At 39.0% G+C, this 26,416-nt stretch overlaps 2 protein-coding genes across 2 annotated transcripts; one reads left to right on the plus strand and one right to left on the minus strand.

Moving 5' to 3' along the window:
* The first annotated feature begins 16,647 nt into the window (after positions 1-16,647).
* Positions 16,648-21,194, plus strand: LOC117498579 (proteasome subunit alpha type-6). The gene is made up of 7 exons (XM_034150772.1): positions 16,648-16,830; positions 17,545-17,639; positions 18,162-18,243; positions 18,850-19,005; positions 19,096-19,274; positions 19,445-19,539; positions 20,999-21,194. The coding sequence occupies exons 1-7, from the start codon at positions 16,755-16,757 to the stop codon at positions 21,054-21,056; spliced, it is 741 nt and encodes a 246-aa protein (XP_034006663.1). The 5' UTR covers positions 16,648-16,754; the 3' UTR covers positions 21,057-21,194.
* A 1,324-nt stretch (positions 21,195-22,518) lies between these two features.
* On the minus strand, positions 22,519-25,183 carry LOC117498424 (NF-kappa-B inhibitor alpha-like). Its single transcript, XM_034150515.1, has 6 exons — positions 24,882-25,183; positions 23,928-24,033; positions 23,605-23,812; positions 23,423-23,511; positions 23,050-23,310; positions 22,519-22,941 (listed from the first exon to the last, which is right to left on the minus strand). The coding sequence occupies exons 1-6, from the start codon at positions 25,112-25,114 to the stop codon at positions 22,912-22,914; spliced, it is 927 nt and encodes a 308-aa protein (XP_034006406.1). The 5' UTR covers positions 25,115-25,183; the 3' UTR covers positions 22,519-22,911.
* Positions 25,184-26,416: the final 1,233 nt, after the last annotated feature.

The raw sequence follows: 26,416 nt of genomic DNA on the forward strand, positions 1-26,416 counted from the left end.
ATCTGCCTCCTATCTCAGCTGCAGTTGTGCTAGTACAGGTGGCTCAGTGATAGCTAAGACAATATGACCTGTGAACGACCAGCTGCACTGTATTGATTGACCTAATGTTTGTTTGTGGACAAAAATTTAAAGAAGATGAAAAGGGGGTTTTCATAGCATGAAATTAGAACCATTTCCTTATCTAAAAAAACGTTTGTGCACTAGAAAACATGTTTTCATTCGATGTCACATCTCCTATTTGGTCAACCACACCCTTGCTGTATGTTGAGAATTACAAATATCTTATGTATTGGTAATTTCCCCCTTGTATTATGATTTATTTGTTCACAGTCTTCTGAATCAAAACGTTAACCACATGCAAATAATCTCTGCCATTCATATTTTGCGCAAGTTCTCTTTATACATTTAAAAAAACGCTTTTCGTGAAATCTTTGTCTGAAAACCTGTGAAGACTTTCAACCAAGTCAGTCCCACAAAGGTTTTTCTTGCAAAAAAAAGAAGAGAAAGATGGTTAGTTAAAAAAAATGCAGCCCATTGTCTCAATTGTGACACTGTATGTAAATCAAATAAAAATTAGTCTTCTCTTTGATTGATGCACTTTGTATATGGACTATGAATACGAGTATAATTTTATTTAGCAAGATTTCTTATGTGGTAGTGCACCTATCTGCAGAAAATGTTTACATTTAAATAAACGCTTAGTAAATGGAATGCATGACTCCTTGATTAATGGAAGCCCCTGACACCATCTCATCCTTATCAGCGTTTTCTCTGTAATTATGAGTCGAGCGCCCATCAACATGAGCTAGAGGAAACAGAGCATCTTCGATCACAAGCACTATCTCCCCTAATATGGACTGAAATCACGGTTGATGAACTTTAGCATCTTTTGAAAAGTCCCAGTGTGGTAATCTGTTTTCATCTGCATAACTGATCATTACTCATAAGCCTATCTAGATATTGTACCTCCATATCTTAATTTCTAGATTAATAAAGTTAAACATTATTTAGCTTGTTGGTATCAGCACAAAATGAGATGAAAAATGTTTACTTCAATAACTGAAACAGGGATGAGAGAGACGGGGAGACAAAACAACTACAAAGAGATGTAAAACGACTACAAAGAAAACACAAAGTCATGATCTGTCTGTGTTTTCCTGTTTTAAATTGAAAAGTGTTCACCCCTGTGTTATGTCTGTCTTTACTTCCTGTCTCTGTGTTTTCCCTCCTGTTTGTTTACCTGATTGTTTTCACCTGCTGCCCCTGTGAGTTTCTGCCCTCCCCAGCTGTGTCTTGTCCTTGTGATTAGTCTCGCATGCATTTAGGTTCTGATTTTCTGTCTGATTCTTCATGTTTGATGTTCATTGTTAATGAGAGATTGAGAGAGAGTTCTGTTTTGATGTGTTGCCTTGCCCAGCTTTATTTTTTCCTGGACACTTTGCAATAAAGGATTGTCTTTAAAGTTACTTTGGTGTCCTGCACCTGGGTCCTCCCTGCTCTGCTCTCCAGCACGACACAAAGAAAGATACAATGACAAATCAGAGACTTAAAACTACTACAAAGAGACTCAAAACAATCACAAAAAGACTTAAAATGAGTAAAGAGAGACACGGAAACACAAAGAAATGCAAAAAAAAACAATATATTATAGGTCTCAGATATATACACATTGTACATTGTGACAACGTGTTCCTGAATAGTTCCTGAAACTTTCCTAATCTCTTAACACACAGGGAACACATATTTATGTATAAAAAGACATTGACAGGTGGATTTTGCAGAATAGGTGACCTTTAAAATGACAACAAAGAGATGCAAAACCACCATGAAGAGACATAAAACAAGCCCAAATATACAGTATATAGTTTTAGAACCAGGGCTTTAGATTGGACACATTTTAACTAATGTTACAAATGTACAATTGTGTAAAACAAGTTTTAAGAAATGATATTTCCAAGTGGAACAAGATGCAGTAGGTTGGATTATTTTAGCCCTCTGACTGTTTGAGAAACCTTCACTGGTCAGTGGGTGTTTTGTTGCAGGGTGGAGGCCTTCTGCCTTTTTCAGAATGGCTTATGTAACGGTTGGTCAGAGCGGAACGGTAGTGAAACATCCTCTGCAGAATAATGCGCCTGCATGGGTGGAGCGTGGTGGAGCTGCAAAGGACACTGAGGTCCAGATGTAGACTTTAGGTACTTTCCTCTGTGAGGAGCCTCCCCACTGTCTGTCACTTATGTTGTCAGATCTGATACACAGCGAGCACTGTGAACAGGGCTTTGAAACAAGGAAGCGGTAAATATGTCAGCACCCCTCGGGGTCAGTGACAAATACCTCAGCTTTGTGCTCTGTTGTGACAAAAATACTCTTAGGAGTTTCCCTTTTTTAAGAGGTGTTTTTTAATCATTCAAAGACGAAGAACAGGTACAATTGACAATATTACAGGTAGTACAAATCTGACATTAATCTGTACCACATTTAAGGTGCAGGTATGTACTCTAGTCTACGGGATACAATTTTTTAATTAGTCAACAATGACTTTTGGTTTCACGCAGGACCAAAAGACGGTCTCCTGGGTTATAGGCCCGTGTTTGGTTGACCCACCCTTACCCAAACTGAATCCGATAGAAAATATGTTCCCTATAAATGTAATTGTCCATGCTTATCACACTTTATTTTTAGCACACAATCACATTTTCAGTTTTGTTGCAGACAAAAGTCGATCATTTAAAGCAGCCACTTGATTTTATTTGGCACATCAAGTTGTGAACAGAACCTATTATTACCTTAAAGTGGACCTATCATGCTATATTATAATAATATAGTGTAGGACCATACTTTTTTTTTTTTTTTTTTTTTTTTTTTTAACCTTTATTTAACCAGATAAAAAACATTGAGATCAAATCTCATTTTCAATGCTGACCTGGCCAAGAAGGCAGCAACGTTACACATAACACATAACACAAACATATAAAATACAGAGAACATAAAGAAAACAAAAGACGAAAAAGCAGTCACTACATTGTGCACATTAGGACAATAAAAAAAGTACACTACTTGTTACTGCAAGAGCAGCTGGTGGTGAGGACTTCAGACAACTTCAATTTAAAACATGAAATAGAGACAAATGCCCTCAGTTTAAGGCGTGATTGAAGGTCATTCCAAGACCAAGGACCATAATAAGAAAGACTCCTTTTTCCAGCCTCAGTCCGTACAGTAGGAACCTGGAACCGTATCCAGGCACTGGATCTGAGTTTGTAAGAGTCACAAACTGGGGCAAATCTACCTATAAGGCATATTTATACTTTTTTCTTTTCAAAATACCAAACAGATCATGCATTTTAGCCATGCCTCATTTCGCTCAATTTGCACTGTTTTAGCTCTGTTTTTGCAAGGGCTGATTCTGTGAGAACAGCACCACCTACAGGCCTGGCATATGTACTACAGCGTCTCCAGCGCTTTCGAACGGCAATGGCCGTGCCTGTCTCCTCCTGATTGGTGGAGTTGGCCCAATAGCCATAGCGCCACCGTCCTGACGTCAGGACAGTGTTCAAATCTGGATCAGTTTTTATCAGATCCGTTGCAGCCCCTTTTTTAGAGATTTGGGTATGGAGGAAAATAGAGAGGGTTGTGTTTTCTGACACTTGGTGAGTTCCCTGGACACATATTCATGTATAAAAGACGTACAAAAGTGCATTTTGCATGATAGGTCCCCTTTAAAGTAAAAAAAAAATACCAACATGTTAGCAACAGTTGCGTATTTACAGATCAAATATTAGCATTCATTCGGTGTTGTGTTTCCGGTCACCTGGCGGATAGAGGTGTAATACTCACTCTATTGGCTTGGTTATACCAACTTCTGTGGGAAATGTCTGGGTGTTTAGCTAATGGTTATTCCACGTATTGGTGGTCATTGTTCTACTGTAAATCTAGTTGAATCAACATTAATACTTAAAGTTGATCCAACATCACCTAATTTAGTTAGACCCATGCATAGTAAACAAGCTGAACCTTACCAGTTGATGCAACCCAAATAAGTAATTCTGGTAACTAAATGTAGAAAGAAATACTGTCCAAGTTTGAATTAAGTTAATCTAAAGAGTTATTTAAGCTCTATAATGCTGACCAGCTAGTCATTATCTTTGTCTGTCTGCTGTTTGGTGCTGGGCAGGTATCGTCTGCAGTGAGTTTTTAGAGGTGTATTGCTCAAAAAAGCGGTTGTCTGAGTCTGAGTTATGTTGTAGGCTGGAAAAACCAAAACAATCACAAACAATCCACGAGCTGAGGGGAACTGCAGAATTGGGTCATAACTTCTGCGGTTACACAGACACGAGACAAACAAACACCAGGAGCAAAAATGGGCCTTAAAGCCAGACAGATCCAGTATAATCTTTCCATATATAAATATATACTGTATATATATATACTGTGTACTGAGACGAATGCAGAAGGCACAGCACAAAAAGCCACCTGAAACTCAAAGACTTTCTATAGTTAGATAGGCAGTGAGACTAATCCTGAAAGGAGAATATAACCAATGATATTTATAGTGTAGGTTTTCAGCTGTTTATCTACATGCTCGAAAAAGCAGTTTACTCATTTGTCTGTCTGGAAAAAGACGTGTATATTAGTATAATACATGACCTTTCATTCCATCCTATTTATTGAACATGATAACCCTGTGTGTGTAAAGTCACCTAAAGATGAATAATACAAAGCTACAGGTATGTGAGTCTGCAGGGAGTGGTAATGTCATAACAGCCAATGTCACAGGGACAATGGAGGACATCATTTACACACATAAACACACACATAACAGAACAAGATTTCCTAGAAAGGATAATGCAGTTCCAACCAGTATTTGGTGCTCATTCATCATAACCCAGAGGCATTGTGTTTCTAAGCATAGATCAATGACAATCAGAACATCTTGTCCCCAAATCTTGCAACACTAATACAAGGAAATCTCCCAACTTCCTAGAGAAGAGGAAACTCCCTGCTTTTGTTGTGCTCTGGGCGACCCACGCTGCAGCAAAACAACAGATATTTTTAGCCCTTTTGTTAAATTGACCCACTCACCAGCACTGTTAGGACAAGCAGGAGTCTGTTTCTTGCTTGCCCCTTTGATACAAAACACTTGCGGCTAAAATCTTTGCATATTTTTTATCTTCATCATAGTGAGGAGGACATATGTGGTGAGGTGCATTTAAAGCCCATGATACCAAATACAGCCTCATAGTTAAGTGCTTGTTATGTCTGTGCCTCATACACAGCGCTGTATATTTACAGAATGACTTTTATCTTCCCTTTAAATGTCCTCGACACAAAGGGATCCCACGCCTTCTGGAGTCGCTACCAGACCGACCTGTTTGTCCGTCTGCGGGGGGAAACAGCTCATGACACACAGAGGGAAACATGAGAGGAAGAGCAGAGGGAGGCCGTCAGGCCACTCATTGTCCCAAGTCGAGGATACAGCGGGAGAAAATACACGGAGTGAAAGAGGAATTCCCCCAGTAAGTTCAAACGATTGCAGATGTGCGCCTGGCTACTGCACACATCTGGGCCAGCTTCCCTGCACGCCTCCTCCTCCATCCTCTGTGTCTCGTCTTTATAACACTGCCCTCTGCTCTACCCTGGAAAAGTAATTAGGTAGAACACATGGCCGGTGTTAACTATACTCACTGGGCAGCCCGTTCCCCCAGCTGCGGCTGATCCACAGCACAGTGTGTGTATCACGGGAGGCCTGAAAAGACCATTATCTTGGCGGCCGGGAGGAACGATTTGGCCCAGGGAAAGTTTGGGGGATTTCAGAAGGGAGAGATGCAGCCTTTGAGTAACAGTGCTACTGGAGGTCAGCGGTAGTCCGCCAACTCCGCAAAAAAGGCACTTTTCACTTACAGCACTGCAGGCTTTGCACGTTGTTAAAGCTTCAATTTCATTTCTTCAAATTACTTCTCCAAATAAAAAAGGTTTCCACCATATAGGTGCAGTTCTATTTTTAAATGCACAAAGCCCCTCATTCCAAGTAAGTTAGGGGAGAATCTACAGATGAATATGGTGAAAAAAAGCACTTGTAAAATGTGTAAATGAGACATTGTCTTATTTAGTATGTGTTCATTAGTGTACATATTCATGACAGAAATCTGAAAAATGATAAGGCAAGGTTCAAATGTTGTGTTTCATTTTGTTTCATGCTGTCTAAAAGGTTTTTTTGCAAATTAGATTTTGGATATATCTCTGTATCACTCGTTAAATCAGAGAATAGTGTCAATAACCATTAAATGCCGTGCTTCCTTAGGAATAAAATGTGATTTAAAGCACACTATGAAGGAAATATAAATAGCCCCTCTGAAAAACTGTATATGAATGATACTGGAAAGTTTGGTGCATGTATTTTTTTAATTCCATACTAGATTATGCATGATGCTACAGAAGAAAATATGAACTAATAAATATCTTTGAAACTTCCCCAGTTGATTAATGCAATTATTTTTGTATCACAAGTTTTTCATATTTAGGTATGCAAATGACGCGACTTCAATGCTGACGTGTTGAGCTTGGGAGAAATCTGCAGACACAAATAGTAAAACATATTAACGTAAATCTAGACGATGTAAAGAAACAGGTATGTGAGGGAAAGCATGCATGTCTGAGCATGTAGTTGTTTGATTTGAAGTACAACATGTCCTCTTGAACAACCAGTTATCAGTTAATGCTAATAAGTTATAATTACTTGTGCATTTTTGGCACCTGTAACCTGTAACGCTTTTTGTTTACTGTACCTCTTGAAAACAAAGAAGTTCACCTGAGTCAGTCAGACTTGTTTATGCTCATTCAGAGACAACAGCCACTCCATCTGGCTGCACGCATAGACACTGTACGCATGTGCAAACACACACAAGTGGGAAATTCCCAGCAAAAATTCCACTCTAGCACTGCAGTCCTCTGTGAGCACATTCCTGCCTGCGTTTTTCAAAACATCTCGCTGCTGAAATGAAAGTCGAATCTGCAGTTGTGGGACAGTTTTGAAGATCCAGCGTACCCTCAAGCTAGCAATAAATCTTCCTAGACTGAGGATATTGCATGTAAGCTTATATCGCTGCTAGATTTTCTGGATGCAATTCACTCTGAGAATGTGGGGGAGCATGAAAGAACAAGCAGAGTAGACCGGAGGAGGAGAAAAACACCAAAGGATATAAGAAAAAAGCCTTTACGGTTCTTAAAATGTGAAATACAGTAAGATATCGCTCATTGTTTAACTAGATTTCTTCTCTAAATAGGGATTATTTTTTGCAAGAACACGAAATAGCAACATGACTAACAGTCATATCCCTTGTTTAACTTTGGGAATACTTCCCATACCAAATTCCCCTAGCATTCCCTGAAGTGAGCTCACTGCTCAATGTAGAAGTAAATAACTATTTCTAATCCTGTTTGACTATCATACCATGACCAAATAAGATGGATGAGAGCGGGTTTTCCATTTGCGGACAATATGGACACTCAATTAATGAATGCATAAGTATTCGAAAGGGGGGATTTTTATAGGCGTACAGTAGTGTGCAGAAAATGAGTCATGCCTGTTGGTCACTTGGATCTATCAAAGACCTGCTCAGCGCGCCACCAGCGTGTCAATCAAAGGGCTTAAGGATCGCCCAATATTTAGCAATACAATAGCGCATTGTTCTAGTTAGTCTTTCACATATTGTTTTGATGTGTCTCTTACACAATCATGTATGTAATGGTATGAAGCAGCATACTTTGGCGCTCCAGCATGGTATTGTTGGCATTGGTGCAATGTAGCAGGGTGTTTCCTCTCTTCTTAAGCCATCAGGAGATTACTGACTCTGTTATTACTGAGGCCACCAACACAAACTACTGGCCTCCAAAATTTCTCCCTAGATGGGGTTTCCAGGTTTTCACTCCAGGCATCCCCTTGTAGGCTTTCCTGGAAAATCTCTTTAATTTCCAGTTCGAGGATATTACTTTAATTTGGCTAGGCAAGTGTAACATTTGTAGAAACCTTTTGTCTTAATGCAGTTGTTTATTTTTAAAGAAACCTGTGCAAAGTATTAAGACTGGAAAAGGAGAGGAAATGCTACCCTAGCTTTGTCAACCTCCAGCTCAATAGTTGTTTAAAGGAGAAACACTGTGTTGCTAGGGAAATGCTTCTCTGTCTGTTAGCTAACGTTAGCTTGCATTAGCCATTTTTAGCTATCTTAAAACATTTTAGCTATCTTAAAACATTTCTTAAAGTTACAGTGTTAGCAATGCTACTGAGCGGCGGTTCCTTGTCAGATGGAAAGTCATGAAAATGTAAGTAAGCATGCTTCTGTTATTTGTTAGAGCAGTTAGCAATATTTTGGGAATCCATTGCGGTATGTTAGTGACTAGCTGGCAAACACCAGGGGATAAATATGATAATATGTGTGACCTGTCTACACAGCATACACATTTAAAAGTGCATTCTTAAGTGTATACTCTGTTAGCATGTGCAGGTAAAAATATGTGGAGTCTGACAGAATAACCCTGTTAACATGTTTCTGTTATTGGTTGGAGCAGTTAGCAACATTTTAGGAATCCATTGCACATTATTCACGCTAGCAGCTAGCTGGTGAACAACAAGGGATAATGTACAGATAGTAAGTCAATATTGCACAATATCCTTTTGTGTTTTGTTGCAGTTTGTCCCAATAGCTGTAATTTCTTACGTAAAGTGCTTTGATACATGATTTCCTACGAAGGATACTTACTGCTGAAATTTGCTATATGAAAAGCTTGACTTGCAACTATGTCTTAGGCAACTGTCTTTTTATGCTAAAATGTAGCAATGTCAATTTATAATAATATGTGGGTGCTCGGCTTATCAGTTAATACTTATTTTAAATGATCAGCTTTTGTTATGTCTTGAGTCTTAATGCAAATGAATGATGTCTTAAAATGTTAGTGCAATTTCCAATTGCTTTCTGAATGTATTTTAGCTTTACCCACAAGAGTAGCTTGTTGGTGGTTTTCTGGTTTGTGCTGAACAAAGTGAAAGATATGGCTTCAAAGCCTGAGGGGTAAGGAGTAAAGTTGCACTTGCTGTCACCGCGTGACTAAAACCCTGCATATCTGCTTTACACACAGCTATCAGATGATGGACATTAATGGTACACAGAATGAGATAGTCGGCATGACGCATAATTGAGTGTACAGGATAATACAGTGAGCAGGGTATGAGGCACGGCTGACAAAGCTCACCAGTAGAACCTGATAGTTAAGGCCTGTCTGAATACGCCTGCTGGTGAGTACTGAGAGACACCCCTGCAAGGTTCTCAGCCTCAAAACAAATGGGTCTTCGAAAAAGAAGAAGAGGTTTTGGGTTTCCTGCTGCCCTGTGGCACAGCGGAGTGAGACATGTTTACTTCCTCAAGCGTCTGACTTTCTCAAGAGAATGTGATGTCAAGCTTTTTCTTGTTGTTGGGTGAAGCCTCTGCTTGGATATTTCTTCAGGCCAAGTTTGATGTGTGTTTTTCACTTCATAGTTATTCTATTTACTCAAACACTTTTGTGCATACAACAGGCCTTTGTTGTAGAAATTAATCTATGAGAAATAAAAAGAGAACAAAAAATGAATTTTACATTCGATGGATTTCGATTATTCTCAAAATGTCAACATTATTCTTCTAAACATCAACAACATTTTTTAAATATCTTTCTGCCGCTTATGCCTGGCACGAATAGTCCTCCATACTTTTTGGTTATATTCAGGAAATAAATATAGTATATCCAGTTAGCTGCTGTTAAAAACATCTATAGTTTACCCAAAATACTTCCAGCATTGTGTGTTTTATGCAAATGTCTATTTTCATGTTACATAATAGGCAATGTGCAGACAGGGAGTGCATCTTATTTGAAGTAAAAGTTATACCATCTGTGAATATAATCAATGGTGTGTCTATCTCAGGGATATCATTTTGGCTTATTTTAGACTCTTTATCATGTAGTAGCATATGTGGGATGAAACCACAGATACTCTCTTTCATGCTTCCATGCGGGCTCACAGCAAACACCTGTTTTTAGATGATTCAATCTGAAAGACCAGTTGACGAAACTCTAGTCAGCTCTTACTCATTATTCATACATTCAATTCAAAGACTGCCTTTCCAGGAAATAGAGAGATAACAGCAAAGTGGGGGTTCATGACTGGGACATAGAGGTCACCATTACTGCCTACCATATAAGTACAACACTACTCAATAGAAACCTTTGGGTTTTTTTCCCCTGGGACTAAAACCAGTGAGACATTTTTGTACAATCCTACATCTGTCTTTGACTCAAGACGGTAAAGGCACATGTCAAAGCATATGGTGTAATTTCACAATCATCATGACTTCTGCTTGTATACAGCCCTTAGCTTTGGTTTTAAGTAAACTGCAAAGTCAATACACCACATGACTATCAAAGTACAATGCTCAATTTTGCAGCTGAAACTCATCTAAATCGAACAATGTGGTATGTTTATTTCAGCAAACTGTAAAAGCATTGTAATGCATTGACCACTTTACATAAACACTACTAAAGTTACGTCATGATGTGAAGGGTTCACAAGCTGGGGAAAGCCACTAATTGCTGCAATGGCTATAGGTATTTCATCTGTTACATTCAATATGTGGAATATTAAAGGGGCACATCAACAATTTCACAGAGGAATATCAGTTTATATGTCACAATGTACTAATCGTACTCAATGAAAACAGTTGTGTTATGTATTTTGTGGCTCTGGAGGGAGCTTTTTTTAAGTTTGGAAAATACCCAAACTTGAAAAAAGTAACGTTGTTGACATCATCAGTGTAACAAAAAGCCTGCTTTATTAACTGGTGTTTGGTGGTTTATTAAAAGGGAGCATATATTTGGTCTAGGGAGAGATCCTTATTGAGGTGCATTATGGGAATTGCAGGAACCACAGTTGCTGGAGTTTGCCCCAGGTCAGCATATCTCAGCCTCTACTGCGTCAATTTTGACTGTTTTCATTCCATTTTATCTCTCTCTGAAGTCCCTCGACTTTATGAAAGTGCAATACTTGATTGTTTTAAATATTAAATCTGCATTTTTTTTCTTTTCGTTTCACTCCTGGTTTAATAGAATGTCATAAGGGACTGGATACATTATCTAGATTATGACATCTAATCCAAAGGCCTTTGTGTAACATCAACTATTAATAAATCAATTCTGCCTTCATTGTAATCTCGTTCAAATGAGTGAGGCAGGGCTGCCACATTCCAGATCATGCAATTACATTTATTTTAAACCACTATTCAACATGCTTAGACTTGCCTAACACGTTGCTTATAGTATTTTTTTTTACAGGCAAAAAGAGATGGAGCTAGGTGACCTTCAACTTGCTGGATTTGTTTCCTAAGAATGTGGTCACACTGTTCACGATGCATTTACACCTGGCTGAGATACTATCATAATGCTAGCCAGACCTCCTCCAGATGTGGTCTAGCAGCGTGGTTTGGATCACAGTGTGTCCTGCATGCATTCACACCTTGCATTAGCATGTGTTTCTCCTTATCCATACACAGATTGCATGTTATTGCCAAGCAAGTAAATGGGGCCATGTGAAGGAGGAATCTGATATTGATTTGTATTCTTTGAACTTTTTATTTATTCCAGAAATATATAACAAACATGGAGATGTACATAAAAATCACACCCGCCTCAGTTTACAGTCCACTCAAATCTACACGTTATTGCTCACATACACATACAGACATTACCCTTTTCCTTCCAAGTCTTGGCAAATTATACATAAATACAGACATTCATTTAAATTCTCTGACCTTTCCCTGAGTAGTCGGTACAGACAGGTATGCTTACAAATCCGAAACAGGTGCCAGTTAAAAATTAAATATAAAAGAAAATAATACCCAACCAAAGATAATATGTAAATAAAATAAATACAAGAAAAAATAAACATAAAAAAGGAGGTGTTTAAAGCTGATTTGTATTCTTTGTATTACCTTCTTTATCTGACTTGAGTGATTGCAGCAGTTATGCAAGAGTTTAGCAGTGTTTTACTCTCTATTAGCAGTAAACTACAGTAAGTTTTGCTTTCTCTATACTCCGGGCTTAGTTTAGCTGGAAGATAAGCACAAAGGCTCTAAAGGGAATTTGGTCATAAAACCAAAGATATTACCATAATAGTGCATGAGTGGAGACATACAGGCCAAAAGCAACATTTCCTGGCAAGTAGTTCAGAAAATAGAAACTGTACTTAAAGGTAGGGTAGGAAAGAATGGAGAAACCAACTCGAGTGCGCTAGAATTTGAAAATACACAACCGGAAAAAATCTGCCTCTTCCTTCAGACTTCCTTACAGAGCCCCTCCTCCAACACACACGAACTCGCACATGACCAATGAGGGCACGAGATAAGTTTGTGCACAGATGGAAGGCTGACAGGCAGGTAGGCCATCCAGTTATTTTAGCCGGGCCGGCTAAAATGATTGGTCGTGCTTTTTACAGCGCTACTGTACGGCTTCCACAGATGACATTTTTTTATGGATTTATTGTCAAAGCATTTAATATATTCATTGCTATCAGGATGTTAAGAGCATTCCATGGAATATAACAAAAAGTGTTTCTGAAGTGAATTAACTACCCCACCTTTAAGTCGGCCTGAACTAAGTGGCATCTCACAAACTCAATGAAGCTCTGTAGAGAAGGAGTATATACAATATTATATTCAAGCAAATGAAGAGTTTTCTAATAGAGGCAAAAACCAATAAATTAGGGCATTAGATCAGGGCTTCTTTTAGCCAAAACCAGGTGTGATTCTATATTAAAAGCCTGTCACCTGTTCTGTGCTGCAGAGTAAAGCTGATCAACCTTCTCTTTTAAACCACACACACGCGTGTTCATCTATGTAAAGAACAAGTGGTAAAGTTTAAAACTCGAATGTCACATCAAAGTATTTGTTTTGTCTTGATGCCATGCAACCAATCCTGAATGACAATATTCTATTTGGTTTTTCTCACTTTGTAGAAGTAGAATTTATTTGAGCATTAATGCTGGAGTGGGCAGATTTGTGGGCGCATCATTGAAAAAGAATATCCTTATTACCTTCCAGCACATTGTTATTTAGGTTGTTTAAAGGTTGAATTTCTCCCAACCAGGCTTTAGAAAATCTTGCCTGTGATGGGAGACTTTGGCAAATCACAGGTCATTTCAGAGAACTAGTTCCTTTTGGCTGTTCTACAAATGCAGATTCAACAGTGGAATCTCCTTCAATCATTTTCATTGATTCAATTGCCGCTTTAAAGGATACCAAAAAAAAGGAAAACAACATATCACAAAGAGAATATGACAATAAATGCAATGAATGTGTCAATATTGGCTAAGCTTTTCAGAGATCTTGCTAATAGTTAGCCGTCTGCTGAAGCTCATAGAGAGCTTTGAGTAACAATATATCAAAGGGCTTTACAGGCCAACAGGTTTGCAAAGAATCGGGATGATTTAAATACAACACAACACCACTAACTGCAACACACCTTGAGGCTACTGTGCAACCATGGGAGTGTTTTCAACTGGTCAAACCACTAAATAATTTAGAAGGTACAGCATTGCAAATTCTAAGGAACATGTTTCTTGCACAAGGAAGTGAGCCCACAGCGTTGTTGTCACGCACGCTCAGGGGACTTATATCACATTAACATCACACTAGCTCATTTTAGATAAGCATTCGGGTTCTAAGAAACTGTTTGCTTCATGCATGCTGAAAAACATGATGAATTTAATCTTTTTGTGAGATAAATTAGATTTTTTTCATAGTTTTCTTTAGAAAGAAATGTAAGCAGGGTTTGTACAGAAAACCACATACAAAAGATGGGTTTACACTTATATGCTCGGGAAATTTAAAATACTGTCTAATTTAAAAATAAAAAGCTGTTAAAAATGTTGTCTAGAAAATGAGTCAAAACTAATGTGGTTCATTTTAATTTACGAGGGATTGCAGAGGAAGGCCTCAACAAACTTGTTTCCCTTATTGCCTAACGTCTAAACTTCTGTGCTTGGAAAACATTAGCCAGAATGTGGCTTTGCAATGTCTTTACTTGCATGTCTTTATATAAATGGTGGAGATCCCCCGCACGCACCCTAGAATGAAGTCCCACGCCTCTAGTATTGGACCCGGGGGTGGGGGTCTTTCTGGTTTTCAATTGTGAATACAGTGTGAAAATGAATGAGCCGTGCTTGTTGTATAGCACCAACAGAAGCCGTAGGAGAGAGAACAGAGGTGGGGAAGAGTACAAAAAGAGGGAGGAAAGTGAAAGTGCGGGTATGCATCTGCATGGGAGGGGGGTTTGCTGTCTAGGTAAAATATCAATGGGTTCTGATGATGAAGCAACATAGCATTTTATTGAGTTGCCGTAAGGCCATTTATTTAACTTGGATAGATAGATATTTTTCATCAACCACTCAACTCATGCAATGAATGGATGTGTTAAAGAGGCCCTATTATGCCATTTGGGTTTTCCCTTCCCTGTACTGTGTGTTAGAATGTTTTTTGTGCATGTAAATGGTCTGCAAAGGCTAAAATCCCGCCAGAGGGAGTTTCTCAGACAGAGTGTGAAAAGAGGTGCTGCAGCACAAGCAGTATGAGAAAAATAAAGACCTTTATGAACATTAAAGCATGGAAACATGTCACAGTACAGGCACAAAATACAAATATGAACCTGACGATGAGCATATTAGGACTGCCTTTAATACTACCTATTTTAAAATTGCAAAATCCATGTTGGAAGTTATTGTGTTTATTCTTCTTTAGAACTGTGTAGTAACAGTAAATAGTTTTGGTTGTGCAGGAGTGAACAAACATTTTGCAATACTGGATTTTGCATTCATTTTAGATGACTACTTGTTTGAAAAAGATACCCTTTTATGTCCTGTTAACATGTGACTCATTAGTTAAATAAGATCACTCCCATGCATGTTTCTCTATGAGTTTTTCACAAACTACTACAAATATTAGGATAAGGATGAGGAAATCACAGACAGGGACTTTTTGTTATAAATGAAAAAAGTTTGACACCTGTTGGCATTGCAGACCTTTCACTAACCATTATACCGCACTTGTGAAATACCAAAGTACTCATTGCTTCACACTTTCAAGGATATTCCAGAGAATGGCTGGGAGGTTTTAAAGTCACATTTATTATACTTGTCATTATCTAAATATGTGAGTAACTAATAAAGAGGAAGCAAACACCCTCTATTCAGCTGCATCAGCTACCTGGGGACATGGAAAATCCCTAACTCATGCATACTTTATTTTCTGGGACAAGGAAATGGGGAGTTAATACTTATCTAGTAATCTGTGTTACACAAAAAAAAGAAAATATAAAAAAAAAGTCATGATCATGTTTCATCTAAAAGATATATTCACTGGGGTGGTAATGCGATAGAGAAAAGAACATGTGATATGTTTGCATTTTGTCACTGTATTAGTTACAATTTTAGCTTCCCTATGGTCTAGGTCCTAGGTGAAAATCTTGTTGGCGTCTATTGCAGGTAAAAGGAAGCTGCTTATTTTAGAGAAAAGTAGCAAAATAGTTAGCTATTATAACCATGTAACTGAAACTGTTACTGTTATTTGGCATTATAACAATGGAGCCAGGCACTTAACACGACTATAAAAGGTAATAAAAGCCATTTCCGCAGCAGGTATTTTGACTTGTCATTGGAGGGGAAGCACAGGTGTGACTAATGACAATAATGATGGCACCTTTCCATGTAATGTTCTAGTTAGCCATGTGGGTTATGGGTCAGCATGTACGGGGGGGTTTTATGGGACGCTTTTTGACAGCAGGAAAATTGTACATAATAAAATGAATAATTCTCTCAAGGTATTGTGAAAGCTGGATCTCTGTCACCCTTTTCATGGCGGTTTGTCTTGTCTGTGTTTTTTGAAGCGTGTGTCACAATGGATACCTTGTCCTTTAACTGCAAACCAAATCTGCCTACAGGAACAAATAAAATACCCTGAACCTTACTGGGACACTTGACAATAAAACTTCACGAGTCATCATGAAAGTACCCAATAGGCCCATTACAATGTAGCCTACTTGCAGGTACTGTTTTGCAGTAATGTAGCCTACTGTTTTATACAAACAGGACATTTTAAAAATGTATTATATATCATTATTTATTATATATCTGCAAAATCAAAAATATTTTTATTTTTCTCCAATATTCTGATAATACTTGCCCATAACTGGACGTGCACATTTGATAAAGCTGACCTTATTTATGCTTGAGTTGAATCAACATATTAATTTTAAAACTATGTTTTCTATTATTTATATTATTACTATTGCATTTAAGGGAAATAGCATGTTTATGTTGAAGCTAGTACCCTAAAGGGGTAGCTGATTGTAGCCTTCTTTATTTAGGCTACTGTTGAGAAGTTAAACATAAAGCCAAACAAGTAGACTTTAACTTTTTTTAAACATAAATGTGAAATGTATGTAATATTTACAACTGTCAAGTAGTCAAGTTATATCATTTTCTTTAAAATGAAGTGGGCGATAAAAGCATTAACAAAACCATTTCAGATACAGCGTGTGTTATATCACCATGGTAACGAAGCAGACCGCTGACACCGGATGTAGTTCCGTTACCATCAGTTCAACTTCCGGGGAAAACATTGTGCATGAAGTAAAAATCTGCTTGCAAATTCATTTGGCGAACTTTTCGGCCAACTTTACCTTGTAAAATGTCTCGAGGCTCGAGTGCAGGGTTTGATCGACACATCACCATCTTCTCTCCCGAAGGAAGGCTCTATCAAGTCGGTCAGTATGTGGATCTGTCCAGACAAAAGCCGGGTGGCAGGCTCACTTGTTAGCTAGCTAGCTAAATGCTCTGTCATGGTTCGTTTAGCCTGGCTTCTAACTGATAAATGACACCGCGCAAAAGTGAAAGTGGTATCAAATGGAAACATTAAAGTCGTGTTTGTTGCTTGAAACCTGTTATTTGTACGTGTGTTTTACTCATGCTTTAATTGAACAAAAGGCGCAATTGACAATAGCTAGCTGGCTAGTATGCTAGTTAGCATGTTTAGCAATGCAGTCTGGGGAGCTGATTCATTGCGTGTACATGCCATTGAGTCAAATGTTAAGGCTGCTTTTAATTGTTTTAAAATGTTTTATTTCCACCCAATATATGAACCAAATAAGTGTTCTCTGCTGTTTGCAGCTAAGTTATAGCTTGTGAAACTGATCCTATATTGTCATAGGATATACTCTACACATGGACAGGGCTTGTTGATGTGACAAGGGTTTCTTTTTGGGATGCAACCCTCAGTCAATGATTATGTCATGCTGGCCAATCAGATGACACCAACTTCTTGTTGTACTGCTGAAGGGAAACTGCTGTGTGTTGGTGCATATAGACTCTAGTACAACATAATTGAACGCTGTGCTTGTTTTTATTAATCCATTACATTCTTTCCGCTGATGTCTGATCATGCAACATCTAAGAAACCCTCTTTTGCTGTTAACCTGCAGAATATGCTTTCAAGGCCATAAACCAAGGTGGACTCACATCAGTAGCAATCAGGGGGAAGGACTGCGCAATCGTCGTAACACAGAAAAAAGTACCGGTGAGTTCTTATCAGGTGTTTGATTTCACACTGTTGAAGCACTGTGAACATTCTAAACTGGTGAATAAAGTGTACCAACACCCATACTGATATTTAAATATATTCATTATAAAGCTCTTAACATCGGAAAGTATTGCATATTTTTTGCAAGCTGGATATCCTTTATTTGTCAACAGTGAGCAAATGTATATCCTGTGTCCGTGATCAATATGTCTATTGTCTAAGTGAAAAGCTCTATGATGTACCAGAGTTCTCTGCTGAAGTTAAACTACTCGTACATGTATTCACAATTTAGAGATTTAACCAGGAAAAGTTTGGTAAAATACATAAATGATTCATTTAAATCTACTTTGTTTTTATTGGCGGAAGATGTAAAAGCATGTATGTCTGTTTACATGTAATATTTCTATCTATTAATGTTTCTCCTTGTCTCAAACATCTTTTTGATGCATTAATGACACCAAATAATGAGGCAGCTGTCCCACATTTATTCATTTTAAACCTTTTCTTTCTTGACAACAGGACAAGCTCCTGGATGCAGGCACAGTGACGCACCTTTTCAGAATAACAGACCATATTGGATGCGTAATGTCCGGGATGACGGGTAAGAAAAATACGCTGGGTCGTGTTTTGAGAGGGGACACAACCAGAGATTATTTGCATTTAACACTAAGTCAGGTTTTTGATTTATCATCATCAATCATAAAGGATTTCAACAAATCGGTGTGTCTATTTTAAATATTAAAGGTAGGAACATTGGATTTTGGACAATACCCATTTCAGCCTAAACACTTTGAAGTAAATCTGTTACTTTTCATATTCTGTAACCATTCTGAGTGTTGCCTGGTGTAAACTTGTCACAGTAATAGTAGGTTGGGGGCATGCCTTGCAGCAAGAAATGCTGTAATTTTTCATTATATCGGGAAAATAATCTATGAAATCCAGTTAAAACCCTATCTTTTGAAAATTCCAATTATTTTCAGTTCAAAGTGATGAGTGTTGCGGATCATTTCACATCATACTCAGTCACAACATTAACTGTTAAAAATGCTTCTTCTTTCCAAAGAACTCCTACCGTCAACATCAGCTTTCTGTGGATCTCATTTCAACATTGCAAATAGATTCTAGAAGTACCAACATGACTGAGTGACAGTTAAATGAATGCTTTTAACTTATCGCCCACTTCTCCCACCTCCTCTATCTCCTCCAGCTGACAGCAGGTCCCAAGTCCAGCGAGCTCGCTACGAGGCCGCCAACTGGCAGTACAAGTACGGTTACGAAATTCCAGTGGACATGCTGTGCAAGAGACTCGCTGACATCTCACAAGTCTACACGCAGAACGCCGAGATGCGACCACTGGGCTGCTGTACGTATTATTCAAATTTAGAGGGGGTAAAGATGTGTTTTGGCAAATCTATAGGCGTAAAACTCTGACGCCAATTGCTGTCTCCTACAGGTATGATCATGATCGGCATCGACGATGAGCACGGGCCCCAGGTTTACAAAAACGACCCCGCAGGCTACTACTGCGGCTTCAAGGCCACCGCCTCCGGAGTGAAGCAGACAGAAGCCACCAGCTTCCTGGAGAAGAAAGTAAAAAAGAAGCTGGACTGGACCTTTGAGCAAACTATTGAGGTGAGACTAAAGTCTTTAAAGGATGGTACACAGGTTGATAAGGGCGGAACATGGAAGTGAAAGTAATCTCAGAGGTGCTTTCCAGCTGCGGGTTCTAATTTTGCATTTATTTGAATGTTAAGCAAATTATTATTAGGATGTAACATTATCTCTTTGTTTTTTCCCTGCAGACCGCAATCTCTTGTCTGTCGACGGTTCTCTCCATCGACTTCAAGCCCTCTGAGCTGGAGGTGGGAGTTGTCACATTACAGGACCCCAAGTTCAGGTAAAAGACCAAAAATGCACAATGATTTATAAAAAAAAACATTTTTATTGGAGTTATAATTATGATATGAAAAGCAATCAACCAAAAGTTTTCCATTATTACAGCTCACATTCAGCGTCTAAGCTCTCAGGGAGACTGCTTTAGGAAACATAATTATACTGGAAAAATAAATGTGTAATTCTGCAACAGCATTATCATTTTCCACATATATATATACTTATTATTTGAGCAATGCTTTTAACCCATTTTTGCATTGACTATATTAGAATGAAATTGCAATGCAATATAAACAATTAATTACAATTAAATTAATGCATTTGACATTTAATTTTAAAGTTATACCCCAACGTACAGTGGACACTTCAGTTATTAAAGCCAAAATGCAATTTTCTCACAATTTGAAAATCAAGAATGGCCTTGTGTACAGTAATGTTAAATAAAAGTCAGTGAAGCCTAATTTTTTTTAAATGTGGAATCATTCTTTCAGCCACAATTTAAATGCAATTTTTGCAAATGAAAATGCTATTTGACATTCCTTTTAATATTGCTTGCATAAATTGAAAATCCGGTAACATTGTTTATATTGCATTTTCAATTTAATATGCTCCATGGAAAAAATGTATAATAGCATTTTAATGGTTACTTAAAGGTGGGGTAGGTAAGTTGGAGAAACTGGCTCGAGATCGCTAGAATTTGAAAATACACAGCCGGAAGAAATCTGCCACTTCCTTACAGAGCCCCTCCTCCAACACACACGAACGCGCACATGACCAATGAGGGCACGACATAAGTTTGTGCACAGATGGAAGGCTGACAGGCAGGTAGGCCATCCAGTTATTTTAGCCGGGCCGGCTAAAATGATTGGTCGTGCTTTTTACAGTATTACAGCTTCCACAGATGAAATTTTTTTATGGATTTTTTGTCAAAGCTCTTAAGATATTCATTGCTATCGGGATGTTAAGAACATTCCATGGAATATAACAAAAAGTGTATCTCGAGCCGGTTTCTCAAACTTACCTACCCCACCTTTAAATAACCACATATGCTATTGGGAAACTACATTTTTCATTTTTTTACATTAATCAATTATTTTTATTATCGATCGATCTGCCATTTATTCCCCTTTAATTATATTATTAGTTGTAAGTATTAGTTACGTTTGTTGTAAATCACTGTTTTGTAAATTACAATAAATATGCATTTTACCAGGTGAAAGAAGAAATAATTGTTTGCTTTCTAACTGTAAAATGTAGATTTTAACTACCAACAGCATAAGTGGGTGTACTCAAATTGCTCCATTATTAAATCAACCCTTTAACAATCCAGATACTATCATTGATGCCAAGAAAAGCATTAAACACCCCTTTTCTGACAGTCATTTAACTCCTTTATTCATGTTGCTAATTGTGGTTGAAATACATGTTTGATATCAGAATCATGCCCCTGTGTGTTTCTGCAGGATTCTGACGGAGGGGGAGGTGGACGTCCACCTGATGGCCCTGGCCGAGCGGGACTGAGCGAGCAGAGACACGTCCCCTGTTGGATTAAGTTAGAGCATGATGGGATATACAGTTCCCAGATGGAGGCTATCTTTGTTTGCTGTACATTTACCCCCCACTGTTTCATTCAACAATAAAAAAAAGTTTTTCGAGTAACCGTTGTCTTTGTATCCCTACTTGTTTTGCACACAGAGCTGTTTGCATTTGATGTCAAAGTAAATATGAGTATGTTAGATGTTAAACTCCTGAGCTTTGTTTTCATGTGTCAAGTAGTCGTTTACTGGAACATGAGATTGTGCAGACTTTACCTCTGAGCTTCCTGTTGTGGCTCTGCACAAGAATCACATGACATGCCGAGGTGCTGCGGAGAGGTTCTTTTACTACACAGTGATGTAGACCTGATTTGACCTAATTTTCTCTACATTTTTGCTTTTATTACGCAGATGTCGCTTGTCAGAAATAGCATACTTCAACCCCCCACCGGATGTATCATACGAGTAGTTTCTCTTTTGCTAAGGGAAAATGTTTTCCCCCTCTAACTGGTTTTGACCAAGCTGACATTTGGTGAGTGTCAGGGTGGGGGGAACTGGCTGAGTATTCTAGTCAATGACCCCTTCCAGCTCAGCATTTTAAAGGATTTGTCATCAACATGTGACTAGAACTGATGATCACACATTTTCACCCTCATTTGGACTAAATCCAACCAACTTCTCTCTATTAGCAGCTTTTTTTTAAATCAGAAATTCAGTTAAAATAGTTTTTTTTAATGTTATATTTAGTGATGTTTTCTGTCATTTTCTTAAACTTGTTTAAAGTCTCCTTGGTATTTTCCCCTGTCCTTAATTAACTTTAAAAAGTCCTTGGAAACCCCCCCTGCAGTCCTCAGGTCTACAACCTGGTTAATGTTTACAGCCATGAAAACAATTACAGGCTACAGACAGTACGCACTGCTATTAAACCTAATCACTCAGGGACATTTTGGGATAAGCGCTGGCTCCAGTTTAACTTCATAGCGGGAATTAGAGCTTGTTCCTGGTTATTTAAGGTAATTTCAGAAAAATTCCCCAGCTATCATGCGCAGATCTATCAGCAGACTGGGAAATCTTGTACTTCCCTGCAAAGTTTCCTGGTGGTTGTGACACAGCAGTTATACTATGTCTGGCTAATTTCCCTTCTCTGTAAAAGACACTTCCTACTCACTAAAGTTCCTGGGTACTTTTTTAGCAAGTTCCAACTGCTATTCAGCGGTAAGGGTGGAATATTTAAGCACATTATGTTCCTCTTATAACGCGCTGACTCATAGACACAGTGACCTCGCCCCAACAAGGAAATCCCAGACTGTTTCAAAGTGAATGTTCTCTGTGTCTTTCTCAAGTCTGGGTGATGACTCTTATCTCTGTCACTTTTGTGCAAGGGAGAAATTGTACTTATTTTTTGACAATGTGGAAAGCCCGTGGAAGGAAATCAAACCAGTCATAGCTGTTTATATTCATAACATTCTTTTTTATTCGGAACATTTTCTTGTAAATAGTGTTTAAATTCACACAACATTATGTACAGGTACAAAAATAATATCTCTGTATTTACAATATATTACACACGTCTTGTCTGGAATATACACATTGGTATATATTTATACAGTAAGAAGAATATGGAGGACGTGGTCGCGCTGTGTTTGGGGCGCAGATCGTTCTGCGATCCGGACCAATCGTTCGACGTCTCCATCCATGTTCTTTTGATCCCGGGACCAGGCTTTTTGGACATGGGCCTGGACGGGGGGCTGATTTGTCCCTCGTCCGGGGGGGGGGGGGCGTGGCTGGGCGACCCAGTAGCAGCTTCACTTGTGGTTCTCACCACTGATCGGACGGGAAGTTTACTTTCCGAACTTTATGTCATCGTACAACTGTGGGAAAGAAAAAAAAAAGACGTTAGGAACCCATTCTGTTGAAGACAACATTATATGAAATCTTCAGGTGGTATATCCTCTGAGGAGCCTGATTCAGAAACGTACCTCATCTTCCGATGTGTCCAGATCCTCCATATCGCTCACTTCTGATTCGCTTTCGGGCAGTTCCCTCAGGTATTGCGCCGTTTTCTCGTAAAGCTGGCTGCGGATCTCTTCGTTGTGGCGCCCATATGTGAGGTGGTAGGGTGTGAAACCTCCGTAGTTTAAGCAGTTAACATCGGCGCCGAGTTCAAGGAGGCGGCGGACCAGAGCGGGGTTCTGGAGATCCACCGCCAAGTGAAGCGACGTACGACCACTGCATTGTTCCTGAAAGAAACAACATAGAGAAAAAAAGTTAGATTTCTTGTGCTTCTTACTGAGTTTTTGCTGAAGAAAACCATCTTCAAAACTTGCTTCCTTTAGTGCTAATGAAACCTACCTGTGCGTTAATATCTGCTCCCAGCTGAACAAGGCTTTCAACCAATGAAATGTAGCCGTTAATGGACGCCATGTGGAGACAGTTATGTCCTGTGAAGAGGAGAGAACATTTCGTTAACCAATTCAAGAACTGCTTAAGTGAAAAATTATAAATGTGTCTTTAAGGGTTCTATTTTAACTTACCATTGTAGTTGGGAAAGGAAACCATGGAGGCGATTTGGCGTTGGCAGTTCTGTGTGATGACCCCGAAGCAGGCGAGAGAGCCTCTCTTGCAGGCGATGTGCAGCGCGGTGTTGCCGCTGTCGTCGGCCACACACGGGTCACATCCGGCCTTCAGGAGCCGCTCCACTAACTGAGGCTGCTCGGTGATCACTGCCAGGTGGAGAGCAGTCTGCAGAAATTACATTTACAAGTTAGGTTTCATCATTATCTTGACTTTAAAAAGGGAATGTGTGTGTGATAAGGAGTGTTTTTGTTCAGCTGGTAATCAATCATTTTGAATTTACCTGTCTCTGGTGGTTCTGTGTGTTGAGGAAGGGGTGATTGTGAGACAGTTTGATAATCTGATGCGCATGTTCTGTGGATTCATGAATGATGGCCAAGTGAAGAAGCCTGTGGGTACAGAAAAAAAGAGAGATTGGTTAGTTAAAATAGTGCCTTTTATAAAATAAAATCAAGAAATGCACGCTCAGAGGAAGTGGTTTCAGCCAAATGAGAAAGAACAAAGCGCCAGCAGTGGATGGTTTCGCAAGACTGGAGTTTTGTCGGGTTATTTCCACCAGTTGTGGCTTGACACATCTGATGCTTTATCAGTTCCTGGCAGAGCGCCAGGGACTTTCCTGAACGCGCACAGCGGACTTTAGCACCGCCCAGACTGCGCTCTCAGCCAAAGAACACACGCACACACACACACACACACACACACACACACACACACACACACACACACACACACACACACACACACACACACACACACACACACACACACACACACACACACACACACACACACACACACACACACACACACACACACACACACACACACACACACACACACAACACACACACACACACACACACACACACACACACACACACACACACACACACACACACACACACACACACACACACACACACACACACACACACACACACACACACACACACACACACACACACACACACACACACACACACACACACACACACACACACACACACACACACACACACACACACACACACAGGGTACGCGCTTTGCTGCATACACTTTTAAAGGCCTCTAGTTTTTGTGCAACTTTCGAGAATTTCATGCTTCCTTTTGCAGCTTTTCCAATGCATGAAGTTTAAACTTAATATGCTGCGTTCGATTGCAAAACTCTGACTTGATGTAAGCACAGAGAAGAAATGCGTACTTGCATAATTAATAATCTACAGAAAAAAGAACTTACGTGTCACCATCCTCGGTCACTGCAGTTCTCCACGGCTCATATTCCTGTTGGATCTCCTCGCTTGTGTGTACAGACATCCCCTCAAAGTCGCTCACCAGCTCGTCCTCCTTCAGGGAATCCAGGCCGCTGTCAAAACGGTCCTCCTGGCACGGCAGCATTTTGCCGTGCTTGGGCTCCGTGTTGTCGAAGTTATAATCCATTTGGTTTTGGTTCGAAACTCTGTGAATGTCCATGTTTACTTTGCGACTGTCAGAAGACACAGCTCCGTTGTGTCCAAAGGTCAGGGAAGAGTGGTGCCGCTGAAGGAGGCGCACTCGGTTTTGTGCAATTCGGTCGGGGCGGGGCTTCAGTGGGGATTTCCAATTGACTTATCTTAGAAAAAGCAAGGGAAATCACACAGGGCTTGTGCTTTTGTAAGAAAAATCCCCCCCTAAAGACTCAGAATGAAAACCTGTAGTTTCCTATTAGACACCATTTTCACCTGTGATGTAGGTTAGGGGACATGTCGTTTTTTGTGCCAATGAATGATACACCATGGGTATGAATGAGAGGGAGACAGCCCCTAAAAGGTTCTTCAAGAATTCCCTCCTGCGTTGGGGGAATTATCTAATTTAGGTGGCTAACCAAATTAGAATTACTTTTTAAATATAGTTTCCATTGACTTACTTTTGGCCTGATTTGGCTCATTTAAACTTGTTCTAAAAAGAGAAAAGTTTCCAATAGAAAATTCAGTTCACTATTTACACTGAATATGAACTATGGCCCACTATTTACCACATTGGGTTAAAATATAACTGTGGCTGTCCTAACAAAATAAAATTAACTTTACTTGTAAAGCATATTTATATGTAACTACAGTCTCATATCACAAAATGTAAGCAATACATGTTATTTAACTAAAATGTTGTCCTTTGTTATTTGCATTCTTTGTCACCATTAAATACTTTTACAGTCTCCAAAGGTTGTTGTTGTTTGTTTTATTTCCTTCAATTCAATGTATTGTATGATTGTGCAACAGTCAACACAAGCATAAGCATCTTCATATTTATTTATATTTGATAAAAAAGTAAATATACTAAAAATAAAGGGGTCATTTCCAAACTGTAAGTCAACTTAAATGAATACATTGAAAACATGAATACAATTATTTTAAATTACGATAAAATACGTTAACGGGGATTGTTTTTTATCAGTCTCTTAGATTAGTAAGAAAAGCATGACATAATTGGGGTGATTTTGGAACATGCAACCAAATAATATCCTTATTATGATTAGATCTGGCACACAACAGCGTCCCTTTGTCCTGAGGCAAATTATGTTCTAACAGAAAATATGTGACCTGTATATGAATAGGATTTGCATAAATGACAATAGTGCATGTGGTGAAAACACAATATAATTCACACAACATGGTAAGAGAAAGAAAGCTGCCAGGATTTCAAAACTTGTGTCTGCACACTAGAATGCGAATTTAAGCAGCACATGGAGAAGAGGGGGAATAATCTAGAGTTTCCTTGTGGAGACTCCCTTATGAA

Source organism: Trematomus bernacchii, unplaced genomic scaffold (genome assembly GCF_902827165.1).
Source record: "Trematomus bernacchii unplaced genomic scaffold, fTreBer1.1, whole genome shotgun sequence".
NCBI classification, from domain to species: domain Eukaryota; kingdom Metazoa; phylum Chordata; class Actinopteri; order Perciformes; family Nototheniidae; genus Trematomus; species Trematomus bernacchii.

Excerpts from the sequence above, each read along its gene's own strand:
- LOC117498579 (XM_034150772.1), top strand. The coding sequence starts at position 16,755 with ATGTCTCGAGGCTCGAGTGCAGGGTTTGATCGACACATCACCATCTTC. Across the intron at positions 18,244-18,849 it reads CGTAATGTCCGGGATGACGG|CTGACAGCAGGTCCCAAGTC; the intron begins GTAAGAAAAATA and ends TATCTCCTCCAG. Across the intron at positions 19,540-20,998 it reads TTACAGGACCCCAAGTTCAG|GATTCTGACGGAGGGGGAGG; the intron begins GTAAAAGACCAA and ends GTGTTTCTGCAG.
- LOC117498424 (XM_034150515.1), bottom strand. The coding sequence starts at position 25,114 with ATGGACATTCACAGAGTTTCGAACCAAAACCAAATGGATTATAACTTC. Across the intron at positions 24,034-24,881 it reads GTGACCGAGGATGGTGACAC|GCTTCTTCACTTGGCCATCA; the intron begins GTAAGTTCTTTT and ends CTGTACCCACAG. Across the intron at positions 22,942-23,049 it reads TGGACACATCGGAAGATGAG|TTGTACGATGACATAAAGTT; the intron begins GTACGTTTCTGA and ends TCTTTCCCACAG.